Genomic DNA, 27,337 nt, shown 5'->3' with positions numbered 1-27,337 from the left:
GGATGTGTGAATCTTCACCAACCTCTGTGTGTAAAGGCAACTTAGTATTTGCTTCATGCTTCTTGATATTACATTTGCAGTGGTAGATAATCTGTGTGTAGGTCTTTCCTGCTGTTTTTTGTACGTGCTACAGTGTTTTAAGTACGTTTGTGTTTCATCTTTTGTTAGGTAAGTTTGTGTTTCATGGCGACTACAAACATCTTATTGGAATTTGGCAAAATCAGCATGCCTCATTTCATGTGTTCATATGTGTCACAAACTGGCTTCTGCTGTTTATTCGTCCTCTGGCTCTAATGAATAGCTTTGAGTAGGAGGGTGCAATTTTGGCACAGTGTAACTTGTCATATCTTCACACTCTTTTAAAGTTACATGTGTACACTTATGTATACAACTGTGCTTGCCGAGGAGATGCCTGTGAAGTTTTTATACCCTGCTCTTTGATATACATCGGTAGTTGGTGTGTTGAGGTGGTGTTTCGGGGCCATTGGCTATTGTTTCATACGGTTGGTATTTGTTGAGCGGGTGTGTACCCAAAGGTTTTGAGAGGTGCTATAGCTTGCTTAAGAAACTACAGGTGGTATGTAGTGACAAGGAGTGAGACTGTTGGATTGAAAGCTGAAGGATGTGCTTCGTGTGCATACCTCACTGTTCAATAGGGGCTGTGGATGGTGTGTGGAGAGCAGGCGTGTGCCAGAGGCTCTGTCACCTGCTGTTTGATAGAAAGCTGGATGTGGAAGTGCCAGTGAGTGTGTTGGTCGTGACAGTGCTTCAGAAGACTGTATGTAGTTGGTGTGTGGAGAGCAGAACTGTGCCTGGACATCATAGCCTGGTGTTTGACCGTAAGTTGTGGTTTGTTTGTGAAGAGCAGGAGTGACCCTGGAGTTCAGAAATAAATGTAAATTGTAAATTGATACTTGTATAGCGCACGACTCACCCGCAAGGGTCTCAAGGCGCTTGTACGAATACCGCTGTGGAACCCATCCTGGCTTTCCCTGTGAGGCGTCCACTCCTGGGCACCCCCAAGGTGGAGGCCAGGCATCCTTAGTGTTGTGAGGGCCGTTGTGGAGATTAAGCAAGCTATTGCCCAGAGTTGCAGAGTGGGACTCCATGATTGGAATAGGCACCGAGGCGATAATTATCAGGTCCGTGGAATTTTTGAGCCCAAGACCCGCTGAGGCAGGGAATTGAACCCTGGTCCCGTGCTAGACCTCTGCATCACGGTCTGCCGCTCCAACCATTGAGCCACACTTCTCCACTAATATGTTTGTGTTGTTTAGTGTTTGTGTGGGTCAGTGGGTGTAGCATGTTGCTTTACAGGATTCTGAAAGCAGAGTCCGGAGACCAGAAGTGTGCCTAGATGATCAGGACACATTACTGTGCACTCGGATGACTCCAAACTTGTGCACTCGGATGACTCCAAACTATGGCACTGCTCCTGCTGGCCGTGGTCCAAGCAGGGAGGGTCCTGCATCTATTGTTCTCTCTACACGGTCCTCCCTTGCCATCTGCTTTTTTTCAGGCCTAGATTCATGAACATTACGTTACGAGATGCAGAATATGTGCTTTTTAGAAAAAATGGCAGACCTGCTTCATAGCGCATAATGCCTACAAGGGGCACTCCAGTGCCTCAATCCTTTTGCACAGCACACTAGAATCCTGCCTTCAGAAAGTCTTCGATACCTCACTTTCTGCACAGCTACTCAGTTATTCTGTCCATCTCGCTACTGTATCTGCCTGTGCCTCCTAATCAGTCCGGTACCCAGCCCAGTGCTTACGGAACTGCTGTACCTGGAGTCCACCTGGGTCCCTTACTAACTTTTCCGGGTCCATTTCTCCCGCACAGGGTCTGCGCCTATGCTTGTAGTATTATTGGTTCTTTTTGCGTTACACGAGTGGCTAATCAATTTTTTTTTTATTATTATTAATTTTGCATTTAGCTGTTTGCTTTAAGAGTTAGTAGGTAAATCTTGAGATTTCTTCATTAATATACATGGAAATGCCCTCATATCACCTTTAATTTGCGTTAATGTAAACCTTGTTCATTTTTACACTTTATCCATTGTACTTACTGTTCCCTGTTTTTTTCATTTACGGGGAGAGACTCCCTTATCCCTGTTTATTTCCTCACCTAGTCCTTTTTTTCCCTTTCATTTTAGCATTGCCTTTTGTAACCTTTCCTCTTAACATAATTTTAAATTCTTTTTTTTTTTTAATTTTTTATCGCGACTCATAGAACAGAAGATGCACATTGTTACAAAAAGAAAGACAACACAGAAAAAATACTCAAGTAGACCGAATGAAAATTACTTTTGATAAAGAATTCATAGATATAAATCCTAGCTGGAAAGCCGTATAACCAAACCAAATGTTGCAGACAATAACGACTTGAACACATATTGGATTTCACTTACAAAAAGAGCCCCAAATTTTCTCAAATTTCATTAGCGATTTTGTGCCTCTTTGTTTGGCCAGAACCGATTCCATCACACAAATTTCGTTAAGGAGAGACCACCATTCCATGATTTGTGGAGGAGTAGGAGAGATCCAAGCGCAGGCAATTATTAACTTGGCACATGACAGTATAATAGTGATTAGAGTTTGTTGTGGGACATTAACAGAGTAAATATCAAGTAAAATTAAAGGTGCTGTAAGAGATGGGGAGCCAATCTATTTTTGTTTCATTACTTTGTCCACAGCCATCCAAAATTCGAATAGCTTGGGACACGAAAAAAACACATGTTCCAAATCTGCAGCGGCAAGGGCGCACTTAAGGCATTTAGTTCTTTCAGTATATAAGGCATTTGTAGACCATTTTGATATCTTTTCTGGGGTATGATACAGCATACAGGTAGTTTTAAATTGCTGAAGCCTCAAGCTAGAAGAGGAAGTGGAGCCATTGCTGTTGCGAAGAGATAAGTTAATCATATTCGGGGTAATGTTAATCCCCAACATTTGACTCCTTTCCCGCCAGCTTGGAGCAATCAGCAACCTTATACGCATTAAAACATTTATACTCAATACTAATTAAAGATTTATTCTTGTCAGAATACAAACAGTCCCAAATATCCGAGTCCAATAATTCAAAAAGTTTCATCTTCCGAATAAAAAAATCATAATTGTATGTATTTAAACCTCATAGATTCCGTAGCCTTATATAAAATCTTAAGTGACTCAAAACTCAAAAAACCTTGCGCCCCATATAAGTCCCCCAGTGTTTTTATACCGTACGCACCCCAGCTATTAGTTGCGCCATCATCAAAAATTCCAGGTAGGCCAGGATTCCCCCATAGTAAGAGTTTAGGGTGAAAAAAAGAGGTATGACAGAAAACCAAAATATTACGCCAAATTTTAACTAAATCCTTAGCAGTCTTAAATTTCACCCTTTTGAAATAATTAGGATCATTTACCCTAAACAAAAATAAGTTAGAGTCCGAATTTAACATAAAAGTAAAGAAATAAAGTTTATTATCTGTGCCAAGTAGACCCCGCAGGCGTCCTAGGAAAGTTGCCCAAAAATACAACTTAAAATCTGGGAAGTTCAATCCCCCGTTATCAGGTGCGACCAACATAATTTTAAATTCTGTGAGTTAATTATCAGACATTTTCAATTTGCACCCTTGTCTACCAACACCGAACATTAGGGCACCCCACCTGGAAAATTCTAAGAGGCCCACCCACATTTAGCATATGGCCTGATGGAGCCATCTCCTGCTCAGTGTACTTATACTTTGGGGCTTTGCATGACAATCCCCCTGCCAATGTCTTGGTAGTAACTCCCATAGTCTCACCCTAATGTCCAACTCCATGGTTCCACAGTACCCCATCTCCGGCTGACCGTGTAGTTTGTTTGGTATGTGGCAGAAATAACTGTGAACTCTCGTCGATTACCTTGGAATTTTCTTTTTTGTATTTTTTTTTATAAATCTTTAATACTCATCGGAAGAGTGACTGTGTAGGCTTTCTGTTTAAAGACAGTTTAACTAATTTTTACAGCTTCATAGCAGTAAATGCTTTGTCAGTTGTGCTTCTAAAGGGCAGTTACAAATGTCTGATTGTGGCATTACATTGGTTTGCGCAGGATAGGGAATTAACTCCATGGCTGCTAGGCGTTTTCCCCTCCTGTGCTGGGAATTGCTGTTTTACTTTATTTCATGACGAGCTGGGCTCGTCATCAGTGTACGAGGAGGCTACACCATGACGAGCCCAGCTCGTCATGAGTGTCGAAGGGGTTAAGTGGGAAAAGCTGGTTTGTGCGACATTGAATTGTCTGTAATAAAATGGTTTCTAGGAACTGTGGAGCATTTGCAGAGATTTGTCTGAGTCCTGGAAAATGGCAGCAGGCTTCTGGAGGTGCACCAGCAAAACTGTTGGGGTTGCCTCATTAGCCTTCCCCCTAATACTGAGCTATTATGTGTTTTTCTCTGTGAAGCCTTTTTCCCTTACATGTTTTACTTTTAGAAGGCATCTGTGCCTACCATCACTAGATCTGTCTGAGCCTTTATTGCTTTTTGTTTCAGATGGCAATGGTCAATGCTCCCAACCCCTATGGCTCTCAGTACAGTCAGGCATCAGGGCCACAGATGGGACCAGGTTCACTTGGGCCACAGATGCAGAGCAAGTCTGGTTTGCAGAACAGCTTACCGCAGTTCAACATGGACAAGAAAAACGTCCCTGGAACGGGTCTGGCGACCTTGGTGAGTACAATGCTGAGTGTTCCTGTTAATGTTTGTATCTAATCCCCCTCCAGCGCTGAAATCTAAAGACGGTTCCTACACTTAGGATTGGGGTTTGCAGCAAACTTGGTAGGAGCAGTACTGGGCTCTTAATCTCCATGGGGTTTTACTCCAACAGCCGGTTAAGGGCTACCCAAAAGGTGCTGCTTCAAATGAAATCCTGACTTTTATCCCAGATTCAGTTTTCACAGCAGGACTCTTTACCTCCAGCAGGTGTGGCTGCAAGGGATATCCGGGGCACTCTAGCAGGGGTCTCCAAACCGGTCCTGGAGGGGCGGATCCATGCCAGATTTTTTAAATAACTACATGTATCTCAATTGGGATATCCAAAAAATCTGGCATGGATCCGGCCCTCCAGGACCGGTTTGGAGACCCCAAGTGATATCTACAGCACCACTCAGCAAGGGATTCCATACTCTGTTACTTGCTTCCTTTTATTGACTATCTTCTAGTGTGCTTGGAATGAGGAACTGATAGTCTATCAAAACTGCTTGTTTATACTCTTCTTTCTCCATTCTGCAGGCCCAACAGCAGTCTCCTCAGGTCCAGCAGGCTGGCATGGTTTCTGCTGCCCCTCCAGGCATGGGCTCTGGAGCACCAACTGCCGACCCAGAGAAGCGCAAACTCATCCAGCAGCAGCTTGTGCTCCTGCTTCATGCGCACAAGTGTCAGCGACGCGAGCAGGCCAATGGGGAGGTGCGGCAGTGCAACCTCCCACACTGCCGCACCATGAAGAATGTCCTCAATCACATGACCCACTGCCAAGCTGGCAAATCCTGCCAAGGTGAGTTGCTGCTTCTCGATGGTGGAGTAACAAAAATGGGATGTGATTAGGGTGTGGGGGGCAGAGGGGTAGCTATCGCTTGTGGATAAAGGGGGGTAGATGGCCACCATTGGTGGACTGAGGGCAGTGTACTTGGTCCCTGCTTGAGAACAGGTATTGATTGCCGTTCATGCCAGCCTTTTGTGAGTGGGAAGTCTAAGTGAAAGACTGTCTAGGGCAACATGTACTCTGTGACCTGGTGGAACAGATACTGTGTGACCTGGTGAACAGATTGTTCTTAACTACAGCCTATGGTGGTGTGCATTTGAGGATGAAGACCTGGTATCTTGTTTCAGTCCTGGTGCGAAGTGAAAATCAGGTTTGTTTTCTAAATAGTTGGCATTGGGATCTGGAAGTAAACCTTGGCCCCTGCCCTTTCAGTATGAAAATTAGTCTAGGTGCTATAGGTGCAAAGGTAGACATCCTGATAAACACTGACAACAATCCCAAGGGACTTGGTCTTCTGCGTTGTTGGAGTTGAACGATCCAGGGACAATAACTGAAGGCTTCCAGCTATGTTTGTATTTAAAAAGTCAGTACAAAGAGCTCCTCTGCCAACTAGACGTGAATCAAAGCAGTACGGTTTTTTTCACCCACTGGTGTAACTTGCCACCCTGTTAATCAGTCTAAACACATTTTTCCTTGCGCCTCTATCAAACCCACAATTGCCCTTCTGGCTGTAACTTAAACGAAAAACACCCACACAGCTTCCAAATACACTTTTGAGGATCACTAACTGACCGGAGAAGGAAAGCACAAATAAAAACCTAATTCTGCATAGTTTATTTTTCATTAATACACTGATTTTAAAACATTTGCTGCTGTATTCTTTGACTCCAGAACGCTTCATATTAAATATTTGTCCATAGAATAATGAAAACAAGATGACATTGTCCTTAAGTCAAAACCTTGAGCAGCACCCTTCAGAAGCATTTCTAATCTACGTTTTCCAAAATTTCGACGGTTGGAATGTTAGAGGAGAATATTTATTACTGCATTGCAGCATATAATGTACAGAACATTAAAAATCTGACCTCCCTTGGTTGATAAATGCAGCCTGATCAGCTTAAATAGTAAAATTTTGAAAATAAACACCTTTGCCTTCAAGGAAGCTTCCTCTACCCATGATGCTTGGTACTGGCAGTTGCCTCGCAGCCTTTTCTTTTTTGCAGTACAGTGTCTCAAATGCCTGAGATAAAGCAACCGGAGAGGCACACAGGCCTTTTGATTTTAATGATAATTCCTATGATTCAGAATCTGAAACATCCAGTGCACTAGCATTTCTCTTGTATGGTGTGGGTATGTCAGTTCTATCTCACGCACAATATGATCATGACCAGCAATATCTGTGTGAGCAGACGGCATGCATCATAAATCTCTGGTCGTGCATGGAAATGCCCATTGTGATTACGTGTCCTATACATTTTGTGTGTGTGCTCAACTTCTGTGCATAAAATGAACTTGACGGGCCTTTAAACCATGCTCAATGGGCATACATTTGGTGCTTGCCGTCAACCAGAAAAGTTTATAATTCTGTTCATGGGAAAGGGAAGGATGCCATATGTGGCCACTATGGGCATATATTCTCTGCGTGACGTGAGAATGACCAGCATATATCTTGTATATAAAATGGTAAGAAAGACATACACCCCATTCATAACATTGGGATTATCTGCATTGTGTGCCTAACGGTTACCCATGGCTTAGTTTTTCTGAATTCCTTGTCCATCCTGAAACTGGAACAAGAGGTGTAGTATCTGGAATTATTTTGTATAGCTTCACTACTGTAATTTCAACTCCAATCTCATAATTCTATTCCAGACATTCAATCGAAGAATGTCATCTACCATTTTAACCCTGAATGCTAGCAATCATCCAGAATCTTACAACATTAATCTAGGTATCTGGATTATTATTGAGTGCCAGTGCAGTATAGATAACATATGTGATGAAGCATAGACTCGATCTAAATACCTCTACTGTTCCACCTCATTTCCAACCCTCATTGCCTTACTGAGGTCTTTGAAAGAAAGGTCACAAAAAAAAATCATGCTCGTCAAAACCCACCACTTTGAATTGTGTTCTTCTAGGCTCCCTTAGTGATCGTCCACCGTTCTTTTTGAATCATGTGGATCAGATTAGAAAGTATTTTCTGGTGTCCTACACCAAAAGAATCCTGTGCTGTTCACAGGTCTCATTTACTGAAAAAATCTTACTATCCTGATCATTGCTTCTCTTCAGTGTCTATAGTCTGCCCTGGTCCATGCAGTAGAACACAATCTCCAGTTTTGCATCATAAATTGGTATGCATGTTTTGCCTAACAAGAGACGGAAAGTGTGGAAGCATTGTTTTGTCTGATAGTTATTTAAGCACACAGCTTTGTTCCATTGAGATTCGGTATTCAGCTCATTGAGTAGGAAGGTTTAAGTCTGCAGTGCCCCATATTAAAAAGCCATCAGAGCTGTTAAAGTAAAGACTGACCTTCATGATGGAAACTGAAGTGAGCGGTCTAAAGCCACTGTAAATGCAGAGGTTTGATGCCTGATCATTTGGAGCAAATAAGGATAGGAAAAGTTGGTTAGCTTAGTGGAGGATTTTTGTGCTCTAAATAGGTTAGATTAGAGCTTGAGACCAGCATTTTCTTTCCTGTTGTAGTAGAGACTCATTGTGACTGTAATGGATAAAGTGAAAGTTAGACCTGGAATTATTTCTGCTTTACTGGGCGTGGGGTTTGTGTGTTGTGGTCAAAGTTGAGGGGGTGTTGACCCAGAGTCAGGAATTGTTTGTTATATATTCAGCGACACAATTGAAACATAAAGTTGAGGGGACAGCTGGAATCTTTCTTTTTTTTCTGTTTGGAGCAAGGAAGTGGCAATAGAGCGGTTGTGGCACTTTGACGGTCAACAAAGCTTCATTTTATGCAGGCACCGTTGAATATATTTCACCCACTTACATTTTGTACTTTCTGCCAAACTATTTCACAGGATTTTAAAAAGCACACACTACTAGGACCTTTAGGATTTCCATTCCATTAATTAGGTTTCCATTCCTTCACTTAGGCTCCCAGTGTTTTCACTTCCTCTTTTTTGTACTATCCTGGTCAGTAGTTTACCCATGAATTGTGTTTTGCTGTTAGCTAAGATTGGTGCTGATATGTCAACAGTGAGTACCATGTGTGTTTTTTTCTTTTTACACTTATTTTTTTTCTCTTACCTTCAGTGTGGGTTTGAGAAGAGGTTACACCGAACATTATTTTGATTCATAGTGGAGAAGGTACACTATCAATTTAAGATGTTACCATTTGGAATAAAATAGTTGCCAAGAGCGTTTACGAAATGTCTAGCCATTGTGGCAGCACATCTTAGAATAATGGTAATACTGTATACCCCTGTCTGCATGATTGGGTTGTGAAGTCAGTCTTTCATGACAAATTGGGGTTCTTCGTCAATTATGAGAAATCCTCTCAAAAACTGGAAAGAGATAAGAACTTCCTGGGGCCAATCTTAAACTCGGACTTTCCTAGAACCAAAGAGTCTGAGCAACAGTGGACCAAGTTTCCCTTTACTAGAAAGGTCAACACCTGACATTGAGGATGCTGGGAATGAGTCTGGAAATGGCTTCCTGCATCCCCATTTGTACCCCCCCCAGACAAGGTACAAAAGCAAATACAGTGGTGGAATACAAGCAACGCTACAATGGTAAGACATTTCAAACCTCCAACTTAGTCACAAACAATTACAGCAGCCTCACCCCACCTCTGTTCCTTGTGTCAATGTGGTCAATCAATCAGGGGAATTGTAAGTGCACTAATCACATTTGAGGTTCTCAGGGTGCTGGGGGGTGGGGTGGGGGGGCAAGCAGCTCTGTTCAGTCGAAGAGCCGAGTCTTGAGTGTATTCCTGAAGATGTTGAGGGAGGTGGCCCATCTGATATCCATTGGGAGCTCGTTCCAGGTCTTGGGATCTGGTGAGAGGTGGCATAGAACCATTTGCAGTCCTGCCAAGTACCGCTCATCAGGCGTTAGACTAACACGGTTCACTGAAATGCGTTCACGCATTTTAGGCGCAGCACTTCAGCTGTCAAGCCGTTAGCGTGGCCTACTGCTAAACTAAAGCTGGAGTGGCTGGCAACGCGCCATGGTGTGCGCGCGCTGCTCCTGTAGTTAATACCAGCTGGCTGCTACAATGCATCAATAGAGGAGATTCCTGCCGCGGTTCTGATTGACGTCACATGGAGGTAGCGTCCAGTGGCTATTACCGAGACATCAGCGGTATCAGGTTGTGTAATAATCTTATTTTAGCCACTGCGGGGACGTCGCATCCTACTAGTGCTGCTGCCATTTGTGGAAGCCTGGCTAGTAGGTTTGTGGCAAATCATGCAGCGCTGCTCACACTGCCAAGTGCTACAGTGAATTTTAAATCACAGAGCTGGCCCTGCCGTGAATTGCCGAGGGAGTGATGTTGCAGCGCCCAAGACTGGACTCAGAGGAGGCGGGTAGCCCTCTGCAGTGAACCCATATTGCTGTTACTCTCTGCCTCGCAAGTACGTGAGAGAGTGCTTGCTACAGTCGCAGAATAAAATTATTTGCTTTATTGCGGCAGCACTCGATCGGCTGCGTGCAGTGCTAGCTGTGTTAAAGTAACTGCACCTCAGAAGTGCAGGCATGGCTGCAGGGCCGAGTCTGCCAGCGGGCTTTGACCAAGTGTGTGCCTGAAAGGGATATTAAGAAACCGTCTAATCCTCCAAGCCACTTTCGCCACATAGTTACTCCAGTATTGGAACTTTCATAGATTCACATGCTTGAATCATTCCCCGTAGTCGAGATGGGAGTCCCATTTATATAAGCAATGTCACAATAGAAATAGAAGTTTAAGGCCTTATAATTTAGTAACTTATCCAAGTCCTTATTTAAGAAAGAACCAAACTTTAAGAGACAACCAATCACTCGACAACCCTCTAGAACCTTCCTGAAAGGAGCTCCAGTTCCTCAGATTTTCTACTGCATGTCGTGCTAGGGAGTCTCCACTGAGTTCTGCTCAGTTTTTTTTTTCCCCACAACCCTTGGAATCACCTTGTCTGCAGGTTCTTTCGTATTCATATATTCTCAGGTACTGTATCTATTCCTAGGTGTTCTAATTAACTGCTCTATGTTGGACACGCCTAAAAAAATGCCTTTTTAGGCCCTGTGGTACCTGCAGGAAGAAAAGGCTGCATATCGATGACCCCCATAAAGACTGATTTTATTGCCTCTATCTAGAGCATAAACCTAAGGACTGTAAGGTATGTCGTACAGTTTCATCAAAAACCTTAAAAGATCGTATGGGGAGGATTTTATTATGACTGTGGAGGCTTAAAGACCAAGATGACCCTGTTTCTTCTGAGGAGAGAGACGATTCCTCAAGGTCCTCTTCCAAGATGCCTGAAAAAAGACCACTGGATGACTGACTCTCCAGGTCATTCCTCGCAGCAACCTCCAAAGAAGATGCACAAAAAGTCTTTAGAGGGCACTAAGAAGCAGCATTTACCTTTCAAATTGTGTCCTCCCCCACCCCACATCAGAGTTCGGTTTTTGACAGAAAACCTCTCAAGAAATTTGTTTCAGATCCTTCTACTCTTCCAATGCTTTTAAGAAGCCTTCCTCAGCCCTGTTGACGGACAGCTATGATGGCAAAATCGCCATTGCCCGTCATTGGGGTGACATCATTGATGCCCACCATCGCCACTGTTAGTTTCATCAGCACCAATCTCCTCACCGTCAAGTCCCGTTATCGTCCACGGTAAAGATTACCAAAGTCTCTAAGTCGTTGTCGAAGGCTCTGACAACGAAAATCCCGACGACGAGGATGACCAGTTCTTCGTCAACAGTACTTTCCACGTCGACTATAAGATCTGAAAGAAACAGGTTAGTGTTAGATTCCTTACCTTAGAATATCCCCAGGCATCAGACTGGATCCGGAAAGTTTTTGTCAGCAGTACCCTTGCGCGTCGGTAGGCGTCGTCTGCGGCTCCGCGTCCGTCGGCGCCGGGATGATGTCGTCTGAGTACTTAGACGCCGCTATCGCGCGCTGACGTCAGTTCTTCTTTTTTCCGCACCAGCAAGCGCAGATCCGGGAAGAGCAGTACTCTAGTAATTTTTTTACTAACTTTTTTGATCTTTCGATCACTTTTCGAGTCGACCTTCGACTCTCGGTGCCGATAGGGATGCCTGGTTTTAATCCTTGCGAGGCCTGCACCGCCTGATGTCGAAGACCGACCCCCACCATCGGTGCCTTTACTGCCTTGGGGCGACCATGATGACAAGTCCTGCCCCGACTGCCGGGCCTTGACCTAGAAGGCTAGAATGGAGCGGTCCCGTAAGCTGCTCAACCTCCGGCAGTTGGCTCCGCGCAGCTCGAGGTCCCAGCCGAGGAGATAGTCGAGGGACCGGTCGCGGAGCCGCAGTCATCTCCGCTCGACGAGTCCCCACCACTCGTCGGGCATTCGAAAAAGAAGCCGAAGAGGCGTCATCACTCTTCTGACTCCCCCTAGACGCTCGTGCGACGCGGCCGGGGGTTCGGGCAACACCGCCTACCCGACTCCATCGGAACTGCAGGCACCGCCGCGTCCAGCTCCATACCCGCCGGTCCCTAGGCTGCACGCGACGCCGGAGGAGATCGGTGCTTTCTTTACGGCCATGAGGTCGCCCATCCCTCGGTCGGAACCTGCCGAGGTGCCTTCAGGCCCGCGGGTCAGACTGGGAGCCATAGCGGACCGGCGGCTCCGGCACAGTCGGGTGCTTCGGCCCCGGCACCGTTGTTGACTCCGGTCCCGCCGCCGCAGGGCCCCGCTGGATCCAGGTTGGCGCCGACCCCGAGGGTGTCGCTCCCGGTGCCGTCCCCGCCCTCAACGGCTTCCTCCAGAAGGAGAAGTTCAAGATGCTGACTTTGGCTCAGGTCCTAGCTGCCCTGGACCCTGGAGACTGGATGGTAGCATTGGACTTGCAGGACGCATATTTCCACATCCCTGTCCTGCCGGCCCACTGGCGCTACCTGCAGTTCACGGTAGGCCACAAGCACCTTCAGTTTACCGTGCTCCCCTTTGGCCTTACCAGTGCCCCTCGGGTGTTCACAAAAGTGATGGCGGCGGTCGCAGCTCATCTGCGCAGATCAGGGGTTTCAGTCTTCCCCTATCTCGATTGGTTGTTAAAGGCGGGCTCTCCCCAAAGTAGTCTCCCAACTGCAGACTACGGCTGACCTCCTGCACTCGCTGGGGTTCTCCATCAACGTGCCGAAGTCACACCTGTGCCCCTCTCAGAAGCTCCTTTTCATCTGAGCGGTTCTGGACTCTGCGCAGTTTCGGGTTTATCCCCCCGAGCAGCGGGTCTGGGATATTCAAGCTCTGATTCTGATCCTTCAGCCTTTATCCCGAGTCTCGGTCAGGTTGACGCTGCGGCTCCTGGGGCTGATGGCCTCCTGCATCCTTCTGGTGCATTACGCCAGGTGGCAGATGCGGGCTCTGCACTGGGACCTGACGTGTCAGTGGGCACAGCATCAGTGCAACCTGTCCGACCATGTCCTGATCTCGGAGGGCACTGCGAGTCAGTTGCAGTGGTGGCTCACAAACTGTGATTATGTCGGCGGCAGATCTCTCCCTGCCCCAACCGGAGCACGTAATGGTGACGGATGCGTCCCTCCTGGGATGGGGGGGGGGCACATAGTAGAGAGGGAGATCAGAGCCCTCTGGTCTCCGGCGGAGTCCCGATTCCATATAAACCTTTTGGAGCTGTGGTCGATCTGACTTGCACTGAAGGCATTCCTTCCCTCTGTCCGGGGAAGTGTGGTGCAGGTGTTCACAGACAACACCACCGCCATGCGGTACCGCAACAAACAGGGCGGGGTGGGGTCGTGGACCCTTTGCCAGGAGGCTCTGCGCCTTTGGCAATGGTTGGAACACCAGGGCATCACCCTGGTGGTTCAACACCGGGCAGGTTCCCTGAATGCCAGTGCGACAAACTCAGCCGCCGGTGCATGATGGATCACGAATAGCATCTGAACTTGGACGTGGCGCAAGGTCTCTTTCAGCAGTGGGGAGAGCCTTGGTTAGATCTATTCGCCACCGAAGAGAACGCGCAATGTCATCAGTTCTCCGTGTTGGGAATTCCAAGGCGGCACTCGCTCGGCGACGCTTTTTGTTGCGAATGGAGCTGTGGTCTGTTGTACGCATTTCTGCCTATACCACCTCTGCTCAGAGTGCTGAAGATAAGGCGAGACCGGGCCCAAGGCTTCCTTGTGGCTCCGGACTGGGCACGAAGATACTGGTATCCCGAGTGACTCAGCATGTCAGTCGATCCCCAGATTCGTCTGCCTCTTCAGGAGGACCTTCTGTCGCAGCAGCAGGGGATCTGTCCAGTCTCCACCTACATGCGTGGAGATTGAGTGGCAGCAGATCAGGCCATTTGACTTGCCTCCTGAAGTTTGTGATGTGATTCTGGCAGCCAGGCGTTCCTGCACAAAAACGGTATACGCCTGCAGGTGAAACAAATTTGAGTTATGGTGCACAGCAAAGGCTGTGGATCCACTCTCTGCCCCCTTTCAGAGGTTCTCCTCTTCCTCTTGCCCAGCAGGGCTCTGCTCTGGGCACTATCAAGGGCTACCTCTCTGCCATTTCAGCCTTCTAAAGGCTTCCTGATCAGCCTTCTCTTTTCAAGCACCCCTGTTGTAAATAGATTCTTGAATCCCCTCAGTGGGACTTGAATCTTGTTCGAACGTATCTGATGTGTGCTCCTTTTGAGCCACTTCCTAACTGTCCTCTTCGTCTTCTGACTCTTAAGACTGCATTCCTGGTTGCCATCACCTCTGCCAGGAGAGTGAGTGAGCTCCAGGCTCTATCTTCTAAACCTCCTTTCCTCTCTGTCCATCCGGACAAGGTTGTTCTAAGGACTCGTCCTTCTTTCCTGCCCAAGGTGGTCACAGCCTTTCATATCGAGCAGTCCATCACCTTGCCCACCTTCTATCCGCCTCCGCATCCCTCAAAAGAGGATGAGCAGCTCCACTATCTAGACCAAAAATGTGCGCTCTCATTCTATCTGGACCGCACACGCCAGTTCCTGGTGGACGACCAGCTCTTTCTTTGTTACGTGGGTGCAAAGAAGGGACGGGCGGTGCACAAGCGGACCATCTCTCGGTGGGTTGTCTTGTGCATCAAGGTTTGCTACTCTTTGGCGAAAAAGGAGCCTCCTGTTGGGCTGCACGCCCATTCCACTCTGGCCACGGCAGCTACTACTGCCCTGGGTCAGGGAGTCTCCTTGCAGGATATCTGCCAGGCAGCTACGTGGGCCTCGCTGCACACGTTTGCTAGACACTACTGCCTGGACAGCCAAGTCTGGAGACATGGCTTTTTCGCCTTCCGTTCTCCTGGACTTTCTGGTGTGAGCTTGGTTCGCAGACCCACCACCAGGGCTGGTATTGCTGGGGTATCTATTCTAAGGTAAGGAATCTAACACTAACCTGTTTCTTACAGTTGCACAAGTTGCTTACCTTAATATACCTGTAATAAAGAGTAGTTGCTGTTAGATTCCTTACCTCCCCAACCATCCTCTCTGTTATGCGAACCGATATCTAGGGTTAAGGACATCCCTTTCAGGGCCTTAGTTTCATGGAACCAGTGTCTGTTTCTATCATGGTTCTGCATTACTGGCGCGGAAAGCTATGTACAGAACTGACGTCAGCACGCGATGGCTGCGTCATAGTACTCCGACGTCATCCAGGCGATCACGATGCCGACGACTGATGCGGAGCCGCAGACTACGCCTACCAACGTGCGGGGGTACTGCTGACGAAAACTTTCCGGATCCAGTTTGAAGCCTGGGGATATTATAACGTAAGGAATCTAACATTAACTACTGTTTCTTACAGATATATCGTTACCAAAGGCAAGTAACTTGTGCTTTACCGTCAACTTATCTCTTGTCGACGATTCCCCCCATTTCTTCGTGGACTGCCTTGTTGGTGAGGGATGCATCGCCATTGGGAGTTTTTTCGACAAGGGTGTTACTGTCGTCCGTCAACGGCTTTGTCGAAGATGTGTATTCTGGTGACGACTACTATGTCGACGACCCCTAGTTTTGCAGCGTGAATCTTTCTGGATTCACTATGCTGTGCATTATTCCACGGTCTAGTGGTTGGGTCCGGAATCGTAGTCTTTTCTTTGGTTTTTTTGGGGTATTTTTGTAGCCCAGGTGGGCGTTGACGTCCCACCTTTTGGTGTCCTTCCTATGACGTCGGCACACTTCCTGCGGAAGCTCCCACCCTTGGGCGCCATCTTCAGATTCTTTTTTCCGCGGTTGGGTCTGGATCGTTCCTGAGAGGGCTCCAGACATTTTTGGAGAGGAAAGACACCAAAAGCCTTTTTTGGATGAAAAAAGATTGGAAAAGACGACGAGAGACTACACCATCGAAGAGGACGACGGAGGAACAGGAGAACTTCCAGAACTTCGACGTCCATCGAAGAATGCGCGCTCAGGGGTCCCCCTGAACGCAGGAGATAAACACACCATTCAAATTCTGCCGTAACTGCCTCCACAAGTACGCGCAGAAGGACCAGCACCCGGTTTGCAACCTCTGCCTACCGGTCGACCACAAGAGCAAGAACTGCAACGCCTGCTCCGCCTTCACACCGAAGACTCTTCGAGTAAGAGCGAGACAGAGGATGGACAACGCCAGCATGCAGGGCAAGGGCCAGCCACCATCCCTTCGAGACCTGGGGCTCTCAACAGACGAAGAAGACCACGTCCCCGGAGAAGACGACGGCTACACGGTCGTAGAGACCGATAAAAAGACTCTTAAAAAGGTAGGAGACTCGACGGCCCCTAAAGCCCCTAAAGACACTCGACAGTCTGACCCAGACTCTCAAACGAGGGCAAGTCCTCGAAAGCGCCGACACCGATCTCTTCGGCGTCCGCAGCTATAAACCGGCCCAGCGGATCCTCAGAGAGGGACTCCCAGGCACCAAAAGCTGGAGAACAACAAAATTCGCCGAAAAACGTCCCCGAGAAGGAAAGTTTGACACCGAAAAAGGAGGACCCGAAAGCCAGCTCTGCGCTGAAAGCCAGCTCTGCGCTGAAAGCCAGCTCTGCGCTGAAAGCCAGCTCTGCGCCGAAAGTCGCCTCAATGCCGACCAATCAGCCGAAGAGAGCGGCCGATCCATTCGATGCCGAACGTGGCGCCGAAATAGAAAAGAAAGACGGCACGAGCCCGAAATGGACAACATCCTGCAGCGCAAAAAAGAATTCATGCCAGGATGAAGGACTTCTTAATCCAGACGAAACCAAGACCACAGGTTGTCGAGATAGCCATAGAAGAGGACTACGACGTCGAAGGACAGTCGGGAAGCCCGGAGGTGCTGGAAGATCCAGAAGAAGAAGCCTCCTACTACGAGGAGAAAGATGATTACGACCAGAGGACAATCCTGGGCTCGGCATCCTCTGAGACACAGGACATAGAGTGGCAAGATCTTGACACCGAGAGTCCGGAGGATAGCGTGGACACGTACCTTTTCGAGGCCCTCGCTGCCTGATGACATTAGGGTTTACAACACAGTCATCAGGAACGCAGCAGCAGCCTTCGGGATAAAACTCGATGAGGAAAAGCAGAAGGCAGATTTCCTCCTAGAAACACTGCTCCCAACACAGACTAGGAGCCAGTACCTGCCAATGCTCGACGGCGTCAAGGCACAGAGGAGGGAGGCTTTCAAGGAGCCTGCAACTTGTGAAGTCATCACACCCAGGACGGAGAAGAAGTACAAACATTCCTCCAAGGACCCGCCCTACATTCAGGGATCAGTCACGGCGGACTCCATCATTACAGCTACGGCAAGGAGGAGAGCTAAGGTACCAACAACCTCAGGCCCACCCCCGGACAAGGAAAGCAGAAGGATGGACCTGACAAGGAGAAAGGTCGAACGGAATGCCGCAATGCACTGGCGCATGGCAAATTCCAACGCACTGTTGAACAGGCACCAGTACCAGATCTTAGACGAACTGGGCCAGTTACTAAAACACCTCCCTGAAGAACACCAGCAAAGGGCTACAAATCTTGTAGAAGAAGGAAAGAATGTGGCAAAATTTTGCCTCAAGACTGCCTTGGACGGGTCTGACACGGCCAGCAGACTCATGATGATGGGCATCACAGAAAGAAGGCACTTTCTTTGGTGCCAAAATCTGAGCATCACATCTCATGTAATTTTGGTGGAAAAGAAATGGAGGCATGATGTGATCCAGCTGAGCTTCCACAAAACCTTAAAGCTCTCTGTGGCAGCCTTTGGCACTTCTTGTGGTTGCTTGAGCTGCTTATTGTTAAAATCCACGAACACAAGGTAATACATCCAATGGGTAAGGGTTTTAGAGACAAGACAGATTGATATGACTATAGCAAAAACTCTCTATCTTTCAAATCTGCATGAGGCTGGACCTTAAGTTAAGGTCAAAAGTACTGAAAGAGCAACAATTTGGTGTTCAGAAGGAGATGTGTGTATCTCTTGCAGTGGACAGCGGAGTTTGAGCATTTTGTCTAACGTCCGGTGGAGCTGCTCGGTTCAGTTAAATGAGGAGATCGACCTTGGTTCATCCCCTGACCGTCACCTGCCCAGCCGGACACTGGACAGAGTTTTCTCCCCTTCTCCCTGTCTCGCCCTCCCCCCTCTGCGTATTTCTGCTGTTCTGCCTTTTCCCTGTCTCCTTTCTTTCCATCTTTCATTCCTATGCCCGTTGAAGCTTCCTAGATAGGCTATAGGGGAGAGTTGCTTTTGATTTCCTCCCTGGCCGTCACCTACCCTTCCGGTCTTTTGGCCGACTTTCCCTTTTATCTCTTATTCCATCTTCCCCCTCGTCCACTCCCTTCTCACTCCCCCTCTTCTCCTGCCCTCTCTACTTGTCTCGCCCGGAGTACACATGATCTCTACCCTGACCGCGGAGTCCGAGCTCATTGTCCAACACCCGGTGGAGCTGCTATGTTCAGCTAATGAGATCGGCCTTGGTTCATCCTCTGACCGTCACCTGCCCAGCCGGGCCTTGGGCACAGTTTCTCCCCATCTCCCCCCTCCTTTGTATTTCTGGCATTCTGCTTTCTCCTCGTCGCCTTTCTTTCCAGCTGTCGGACCGATGCCCGTTGGAGCTTCCTAGAGCGCTACAGAGGAGCAGTCTTTGGGCTGACTTTCCCTTTATCTCTTTTCCATCTTCCCCGTCGTCCTCTCCCTTCTCACTCCACCTCTCCTCTTTCCCTCTCTATTTGTCTTTCCGGACATTTGACACAGTTCTTCCTCGTCTCTCTGCTTTGGATTATCTCCCGGGCTGTCACTTACCCACTCATTCTGTGGGCTGACTTTCCCTTTATCTCTTTTCCGTCTTCCCCCTCGTCCTCTCCCTTCTCACTCCCCCTCTCCACCTTCCCTCTCTACTTGTCTAGCCCGGAGTACACATGATCTCTACCCTGACAGCGGAGTCCGAGCTTATTGACCGACGCCCGGTGGAGCTGCTATGTTCAGCTAATGAGTAGATCGGCCTTGGTTCATCCCCTGACCGTCACCTGCCCAGCTGGGCCTTGGGCACAGTTTCTCCCCTTCTCCCTATCTCGCCCAAATCCCCCCTCCTTTGTATTTCTGGCATTCTGCTTTCTCCTCGTCGCCTTTCTTTCCAGCTGTCGGACCGATGCCCGTTGGAGCTTCCTAGAGCGCTACAGAGGAGCAGTCTTTGGGCTGACTTTCCCTTTATCTCTTTTCCATCTTCCCCGTCGTCCTCTCCCTTCTCACTCCACCTCTCCCCTTTCCCTCTCTATTTGTCTTTCCGGACATTGGACACAGTTCTTCCTCGTCTCTCTGCTATGGCTCCTTCCTCCCCTCCTTTCCTACAAATTGTCTCAACCTCGTTAAAAAATATTTTTTCCTTAACACTGAGACCTGTGCAACATGGCTGATGACCAGTGGAGCTGCTTGCCAACTAATGAGGAGATTGGCCTTGGTTTCCCCCTTGACCGTCACCTACCCAGCCGGACATAGGGCATTGTTCCTCCTCGTCTCCCCGCTATTACTCCTTCCTAACCTCCCTCCTACGAAATATTGATCATTGTTCATGTGTATTGTACCTTACTATGCTCTTGTATCTGATGTAACTTGTAATGCAACAATCCTAAATGTAAAGCGCTCTGATACCCTCTTGGGTCAAGTTCGCTCTATATAAAACTTTATAAATAAATAAATAAAAAAGGCAAGCCTGGCTCAGGATTTCAGGATTGAAGCCGGAAGTGCAGCACAGCATCCTGAACACCCCGTTCAACGGAGAGACACTGTTCGGTGCTCCAGTGGATGAGAAGCTCACCCAACTGAAGAAAGATAACAAGACTGCAAGATCCATGGGGGCCGTGCAATTCAGAGGAACAAAGAGGGGCACCCCGTCACGAAGACCTGAGGGGAGGAAACCAGCCAGGAACAATGCACCAGACGTTTCAGCAGTCCCACCAGTCCGACACCCTGACACAGCAGGGGCAACAAAAACAACCTTGGCAGTACCAACAAAGGGGCCAGTCCTTTCGCGGTAGAGGGAATGGATGTGGACAAAATAGAAGAGGGGATCAACAACCCGCCTCTTAGTGACTTTGTCCCGCGACAAGTGCCCACCCATGCAAAAACTCCCAGGGTGGAGCACAGATACAAGGGGGTACACAAGCTAAACACCTGCGATCGTGTAACACCGGTGGGAGGAAGCATAAACCTTTTCTCCCAAGTAGTGGAAGAAAATAACAACAGACAAGTGGGTACTCAACATCATACAGTTCGGGTACTGCATAGAGTTGGAAAGGAGACCACCAAACAGAAAGCCGAAAAGAAGGGCGCTAGCAAGGAAAGAGCTAGAACTACTTCAGAAGGAAGAAAAAGAACTCATGCAAAAACAGGCCATCGAACCAGTACCTTACAAGGAAAGGAACAGGGGAGTGTACTCAACCTACTTCTGGTACCAAAGGTAGACGAGACAATGAGACCCATCCTGGACCTAAGGTTCTTAAACAAGTACATAAGCACGCAAAAATTCAAGATGACGTCCCTACAAGAGGTACTCCCTCAATTACAAGGCGGAGACTTCATGGTCACCATAGACCTCAAAGATGCCTACCGGCACATCCCAATGAACAGGGGGCACACGTATCTACTCAGATTTATCATCAACAAGGACCACTACCAGTTCACAACCTTGGCGTTCGGACTAAAATCGGCGCCAAGGGTCTTCACAAAGTGCCTCGCAGCACACCTAAGAAGGGAGGGGATACACGTATACCCTCACCTGGACAACTGGCTAGTAAAAGCAAGTTCATACAAGACAATCTTCCTGGGAGCACAGATCGACACCTTACAGAACAAGGTGTTCCCCAGCGAGAAGAGCGCGCTAGCGCTGCTAAAGGAGACTCAACTCTACCAGAAGGGGCGAGCTCTGACAGTGAGGACGGCGAGCAAAATCATTGGCATGATGGCGTCATGCATACATCTAGTGCCAAATGTACGCCTGCACATGAGACCTTTCCAAGAATGGCTACAGGAACAATGGTCACAAGCTACAGGTCATTGGGAAGATCTAGTGGTTGTAACGCACTCAGTGCAAGAAGAGATAGCATGGTGGAACATGGGGAACATGAGAAGGGGAAGCCTCTGTCACCACCAACGGTGACCATCACCACAGACTCATCTCAGAAGGGATGGGGCGCTCACATGGAAAAACTCAGTGAGGGATCTGTGGACACCAGCATATGCGGTAAAAAACATCAACTACCTGGAGTTGAAGACCGTCTTCCTCGCAATGAAGGCATTCCAGACGTACAACCAGAAAGTGTTGATCCAGACAGACAACACAACAGCGATGTTCTACATAAACAAGCAGGGAGGGACACAATCAGCCCCGCTTTCAAAATTAGCGCAAGAAATTTGGAGATGGGCCATCCCGCTCAAGATAGACCTGCTAGCCATACACCTACAAGGGAAGGACAATGTAGAAGCAGACTGGCTCAGCAGACAGACCTCGGCATCCCACGAGTGGGAGCTCAATCCACAGGAAACAGAGAAGCTGTTCGGCAAGTGGGGAACAGCGTCAATAGACCTGTTTGCAACACGCCAAAATGCCAAAACGTCGCATCCAGGCAATCAGGGGAAGGGTCCCTGGGGAATGCCCTATGGATAAGCTGGTCGAAGACATTTGCTTACGCTTTTCCGCCGATCCCTCTGATACAGCAAGTACTCAACAAGTGCAGAACCAGCAACAGGACTGATACTGGTCGCACCGCAGTGGGCCAGGCAGACCTGATACTCACAGATAATGGAGATGACACAGAATGCACCCCACCGAATCGGGAGACGAAAGACCTACTCTCCATGTAAGACTGAGAGGTGCTGCACCCAGAGCCAGAGAGCCTCAGCATAGTAGCATGGCTCCTGAGGACATAGTTTGCTCATCTGAAATTACCAGAGAGCACCCTGTGGGGGTACTACGTGAAGCAAGAAGACCCAGCACACGTAAGTGCTATGTGTCAAAGTGGAAGAGGTTCACACTATGGTGCAGAAAGGAAAAGCTGCACAAGAAGATGCCGAAGGACTCAACAGTGCTAAAGTACCTCACGCACCTGCTCGAGGAAATCTTGAGCCCATCCTCACTAAGGGTACACTTGGCGGCGATAGTCGCTTACACAAGAGGAGAAACCGGCAAGAGTTTCTTCACATCACAGATAGTAAAGAGATTCCTGGAAGGAGCAAAAAAAATCGCACCACCAAAGAGGGTGCCACCACCGGCATGGAACCTTAATTTAGTCCTGACAGAACTCATGAAAGAGCCTTTTGAACCAATTCATAAGGCCTCACTACAAATGCTAACAATGAAAACAGCATTCTTAGTGGCAATCACCTCGCTGAGCAGGTTGAGTGAACTACAGGCGCTAACGCTGCAAGAATCCTACATCCAGATACATAATGATAGGGTGGTGATGAGAACGGACCCACACTTTATGCCGGAGGTGGTGTCAAGGTTCCACATCAATCAGACAATACAAATACCAAGTTTCTTCCAGAAACCAGCCACAGGCGCAGAAAGAGCACTGCACACGCTGGACGCCAGAAGGGCAGTCATGCACTACATAGAGAGAACTAAGGGACACAGGAAAACAAAGCAGTTTTTTGTGTCCTTCGCAAACTGGTTTCATGGGGAAACCAGTAACGAAAGGAACCATTGCACGGTGAATCGCACAAACAATACAGTTGTGCCATAAGCAAGCAGGACAGGAGCTGGCAGAGGTGACACGAGCCCGCTCTACCAGGAAGAAAGGAGCCACGATAGCATTCCTGGCTAACTCACCCATTCAGGACATATGCCTGGTGGCAACATGGGCTTTCAGTTCACACGTTCACGAAGCACTAATGTGTGGACATACAAAGGAACAAGGAAGCACAAGTTGGACAGACAGTGCTTCAGCTCATATTCAACACCCAATGCTCATCTTCCACCTATCCGCCACAAATATAATAAACCGCTACAAAGTCTATGCACAGCATAGTGAATCCAGAAAGATTCACGCTGCAAAACGAATAGTTTCTTACCTGTCGGTGTAGTTTTTCAGCTTGAAGATCTTTCTGGATTCACTAGCGAACCCACCCACCTTCGCCAGAAAGATGAGGCTGGAGAGAAAGGTGGTAAAAACAAAGACAAGACTGAAACAGACACCCTGGAGGTCAAAGCGGTGAATCACTTACTTGAACATTGCCATAGATTCGGAAACAGAACACAAAACGAGAAAAAAGAATCCGAAGATGGCACCCAAGGGTGGGAGCTTCCGCAGGAAGCGTTCCGACCTCACAGGAAGGACACCAAAAGGTGGGACGTCGACGCCCACCTGGGCTACAAAAAAAACAAAGAAAAGACTGTGATTCCGGACCCAACCACTTGACCGCGGAATAATGCACAGCATAGTGAATCCAGAAAGATCCTCAAGCTGCAAAACTACACCGACCGGTAAGAAACTATTCGTTCTGGAAGAGGAAAATTGCTTTTTCAACCAAAATTTCGGCGGGAGAAGCTGACACCTTTACTAACTTCACCAAGAAGAGTACAACCTCTGTTACCAGCTCATCTTTTGGATAATGAGGATGGTTATGACGAGGACAGCATGGTTTGAGCTACGTAAAGTAATTCAGAGCTGAATGTAAAATATCCAGAAGACTCTGATGATATAGAATATTATGACCTACTATTTTCCTATCCTGATCAATGATGTCAACATCAATTGCAACTAGAGATGGTATGCCTACCTTCCACCCTTGTTACAGACTTACAATTTGTTGGCGGATTATAAAGAGATTTCATCCGTTGACCCCGTCTCCTGCACCTCCTCCACTTCATCTAGTGCAAAGTCAGCCCTCAGCTCTTCCTCGAGTACCTGTACAACAGCTTCCAACCAGGGATGAAGAGGAAGAGGATCAGCAGGAAGAAGGGGAAATATGAGACGTAAACCACAACAAGACGAATGGTATGATTATATTATCCCACAACCAGCGTCTCCATCTCCACCACAGACTGACTCGCTGCCAGAGGACATAGGGGGTTTCATAACCTCTTGGAGGGAGCAGCTAGGCGTTTCAAGCTTCTGATGCCTGTTCATCAACAGGATTGTTTACTGATTTCAAGCAACATTTCAAGAAATGTATTAGATCAATGCCCATTGTTGTACATATTTGAGATCAAGGAGTCAAAATAATGCGGAATCCAGCAACAGTGACAAGACTTGACAAGAAACAGAAGGCTCTTGATGAAGCACCTGTTTACCTCACCCGTCATCCAAGCCCTGATCCAGTGGTTTCTCAGGGGGGACAACGCAGATCTATGAACCCCTCAGCTGTTATCAGCACTTCTGTGCAAGGAGGGTAGGAGACTAGACAACATTGGCAAACGTTTTCAACTATGTCTGCGTTAACTGTTAATGTTTAATTCCTTAGTTCTATTGGGCCGTTACAATAGGCAAATGTGGTCAGATATCGCTCCTAACATCAACAATCTCCCATCAGATGTCAAAGATGAGGCAAAAAATATTCTACTGGAAGGTGAACGCTCCGCTTCGGAAATAATTGATTTGTGCGATGGACCTGCTTCCACCGGGTTCCGTTAACTGGCCGGGGCTGCAGTCTTGAGGCACCAGGGACGGCTAAATGCCACAACATTTAGGCCAGAAGTACAAACCAAGATTTTAGTTATGCCCTATGACGTTGAGGAATTGTTGAATTGCGGGTTGTAATGGCAGGATTTATTTTTATAATTCCATGATCTGTCTTGTATTACTACTGAGGACCAAACAAGGAAAATATATTGCTATACTGTGAAATACAAATTGTTGTAAAATCAATAAAAACAAAGTTAAACAAAAAAAATGATGGTGAGGAACTGTTAAGGAAGCATATCGATGAAGCCCTTCAGGGAATCAAAAAAGACAAGGATACGGCTATAGCTTTTGGCACCCTTCAATACAAAAGAATGCCCTTTCGTGGTGCTCGAGGCAAAGGTCAACCATGCTACCGGGGAAGCTACCAACAATACCAGTATTCAGTCTATACCTCCTCAAATCAACTATACAGAACACAGTTTGCCCAGAGGCAACAACCTGGAACTGCCTACAACAAGTCCTCCTTTTGTGGGAAAACAGAAGGACAGAAAGAGTCTACTTGACGGTGACATCCCACTACTGCCGGTTACTAATTTTTCACCTCCACCCAAGATAGAGGGCAAAATCTCCCACTTTCTTCAAAAGTGGAAACAAGTTACAATGGATCGCTGGGTTTTAGACCTGGTACAATTCGTCCATTCCCTAGAATTCATACAAACACCCCCTCTTCAACCAATGACTCACAAACATTTGCACCTCTTGCAGTTAGAAATTGTTTTCATGATTCAAAAGGGAGCGATAGAATATGTTCATTTTGGATGCCGGAGAAGATGGCCGCCTGAGGCTTTCTCTCCTCCTGTGGCGCCGAGCTTAAACGCATTATCGGTGATTCCCTGCGATTTCTACTACCCCCGATGGTGCGGTGAGGTGGCGGAACGTATCAGGAGCTTGACAGAGACATCTGGCAACCGGATAGCGCTACAGACAGGCTGAACTGTGAACCGACTGCTGCGGCCGCATGAAGTCCGGAGCGGGGCTCTGCCCGCGTTGTTGATTTAGTGGCTCACCTCCTCGAGACTCTTTGAATGGCCGCAAGACGTGATCCCTACTGCTGATCCGCGCTATCGGGCATAATAAAAGCGCAGCTAAATGGAAAGAGGAAGCTTCCTCGGAGTTTGGCCTTCACCCACAGGTACAGCGTATAGCTGCCAACAAAATGGCGGCCGCCCGGCTCCACATCGGCCCGCTCCCGCTGCGCTTGCCCCCAATGCTGTGAAGCCCGTCTGAGAGGGCACACCAACTGCGCAGTGATCCTTGATTAAATGTAATAGCGGTTGTATCTGTTTAAATGCACGCTGGCGACCACTACCTCATCGGTGCATTTACCCCTCGTACCTCCACAGAGGAAATTTGCCGTGGTCTCAAGGCTTCTCCAGTGCCCCCAATTGATTGCTCTTGCTCATTATCTGCCTGCCTCGCTGCCAAGCTGCCTTAGTTACTATTTGCTTAATGCCCTGTGTGCCCAGATGTTTCAGAAATGAAGGAGTTTCATTATTGACATTACCTTACCCCAAGATGGCCGACGTTTGGGACATTTTCAACTGCCAGTGTTTGATGATGTCCTTAATGCTGTTTTTCACTTATTCATTTAACTGACGGGGCAGTGTACATTCAACTACAGCAAGATCTACATAGGAACACCCCTTGGATGTTGTGCTGTATCCCTGGTTGTGGTGATAATTGCGACGTTGTGAAATTTGGTTGTCGGTCCCATAGCACAGGGTCACTGCTGTATAAACATCAATACTGTTTCAATATCTAGGATGCTCCTACACAGGCGATAACAATACTAAGCTTGCTGATACCGTAATTGTCCAACAATTACACAACACACTAAGTCCTGCCTCTGTGCTACCACTGACTGGCGCCACTCCTGGGTACCTCGTGCTATTACAGATCAGTCCCTAACCATGGGGGAAAAGGAAGCCAAAAATCTTAAAAGGCTTAAGGCCGAACCGCCGAATCCAATCTCCCCAACTAAGGGAGCGCTTGACATGAACGCGACGCTGGACACAATACTTCTCAAACTTGCTGAAGTACACGAAATCGCGAAATCTACCAGGGAAGAAATTGCGGAGGTGAGGCAAGATATTAAAGATACCAATGTAAGACTTTCTGAGACTGCATGCAGGATCAGCCACCTGGAGGACTCGGAAGTAAAGGTGAACAAATCTCTTAAAGATCTTTCCCTATCTACATCATCACTGTCACGGCGCCTCTCGGAATTGGAAGACCGGAGCCAAAGGGGAAATTTGCATATCTTTGGTATCCCGGAAGGGGCGGAAGGTAAAGATGGATCATGCATACCTTTTCTGGAGTCCTGGTTTCCTCAAGCCACCAACCTCTCCTTCGGCACTCCGTTGGAGTTTGATCGTGCTCAAAGGGTTCCTACCCGTATCACACACCAACAAAGGGGCCCTAGATCGATTGTTTGTAAACCTCTCCGGTATCAGCATGTGGAGCAAATCTTAGCGTTCATGCGTAAGCATAATCACATCCTATGGAACACCAATAAAGTGTACATCTCCCAGGATTACTGCAAAGAGACTGTCAACTTGTGGAAAAAT

General features: G+C 47.7%; 1 protein-coding gene across 4 annotated transcripts in view; it reads left to right on the top strand.

The window, feature by feature from the left end:
- Positions 1–27,337, top strand: part of EP300 (EP300 lysine acetyltransferase) — a 520,590-nt gene that overhangs the window by 86,219 nt on the left and 407,034 nt on the right. For all 4 annotated transcript variants that reach the window (XM_086958296.1, XM_086958288.1, XM_086958278.1 and 1 more), the window contains exons 3-4: positions 4,518–4,694; positions 5,256–5,517. In XM_086958296.1, the coding sequence (XP_086814422.1) occupies positions 4,518–4,694; positions 5,256–5,517 (439 nt within the window). The remainder of the gene's footprint in view (positions 1–4,517; positions 4,695–5,255; positions 5,518–27,337) is intronic.

This window comes from Lissotriton vulgaris, chromosome 1_1 (assembly GCF_964263255.1).
Source record: "Lissotriton vulgaris chromosome 1_1, aLisVul1.2, whole genome shotgun sequence".
NCBI classification, from domain to species: domain Eukaryota; kingdom Metazoa; phylum Chordata; class Amphibia; order Caudata; family Salamandridae; genus Lissotriton; species Lissotriton vulgaris.
This window is presented reverse-complemented; position numbering and strand designations above follow the sequence as displayed.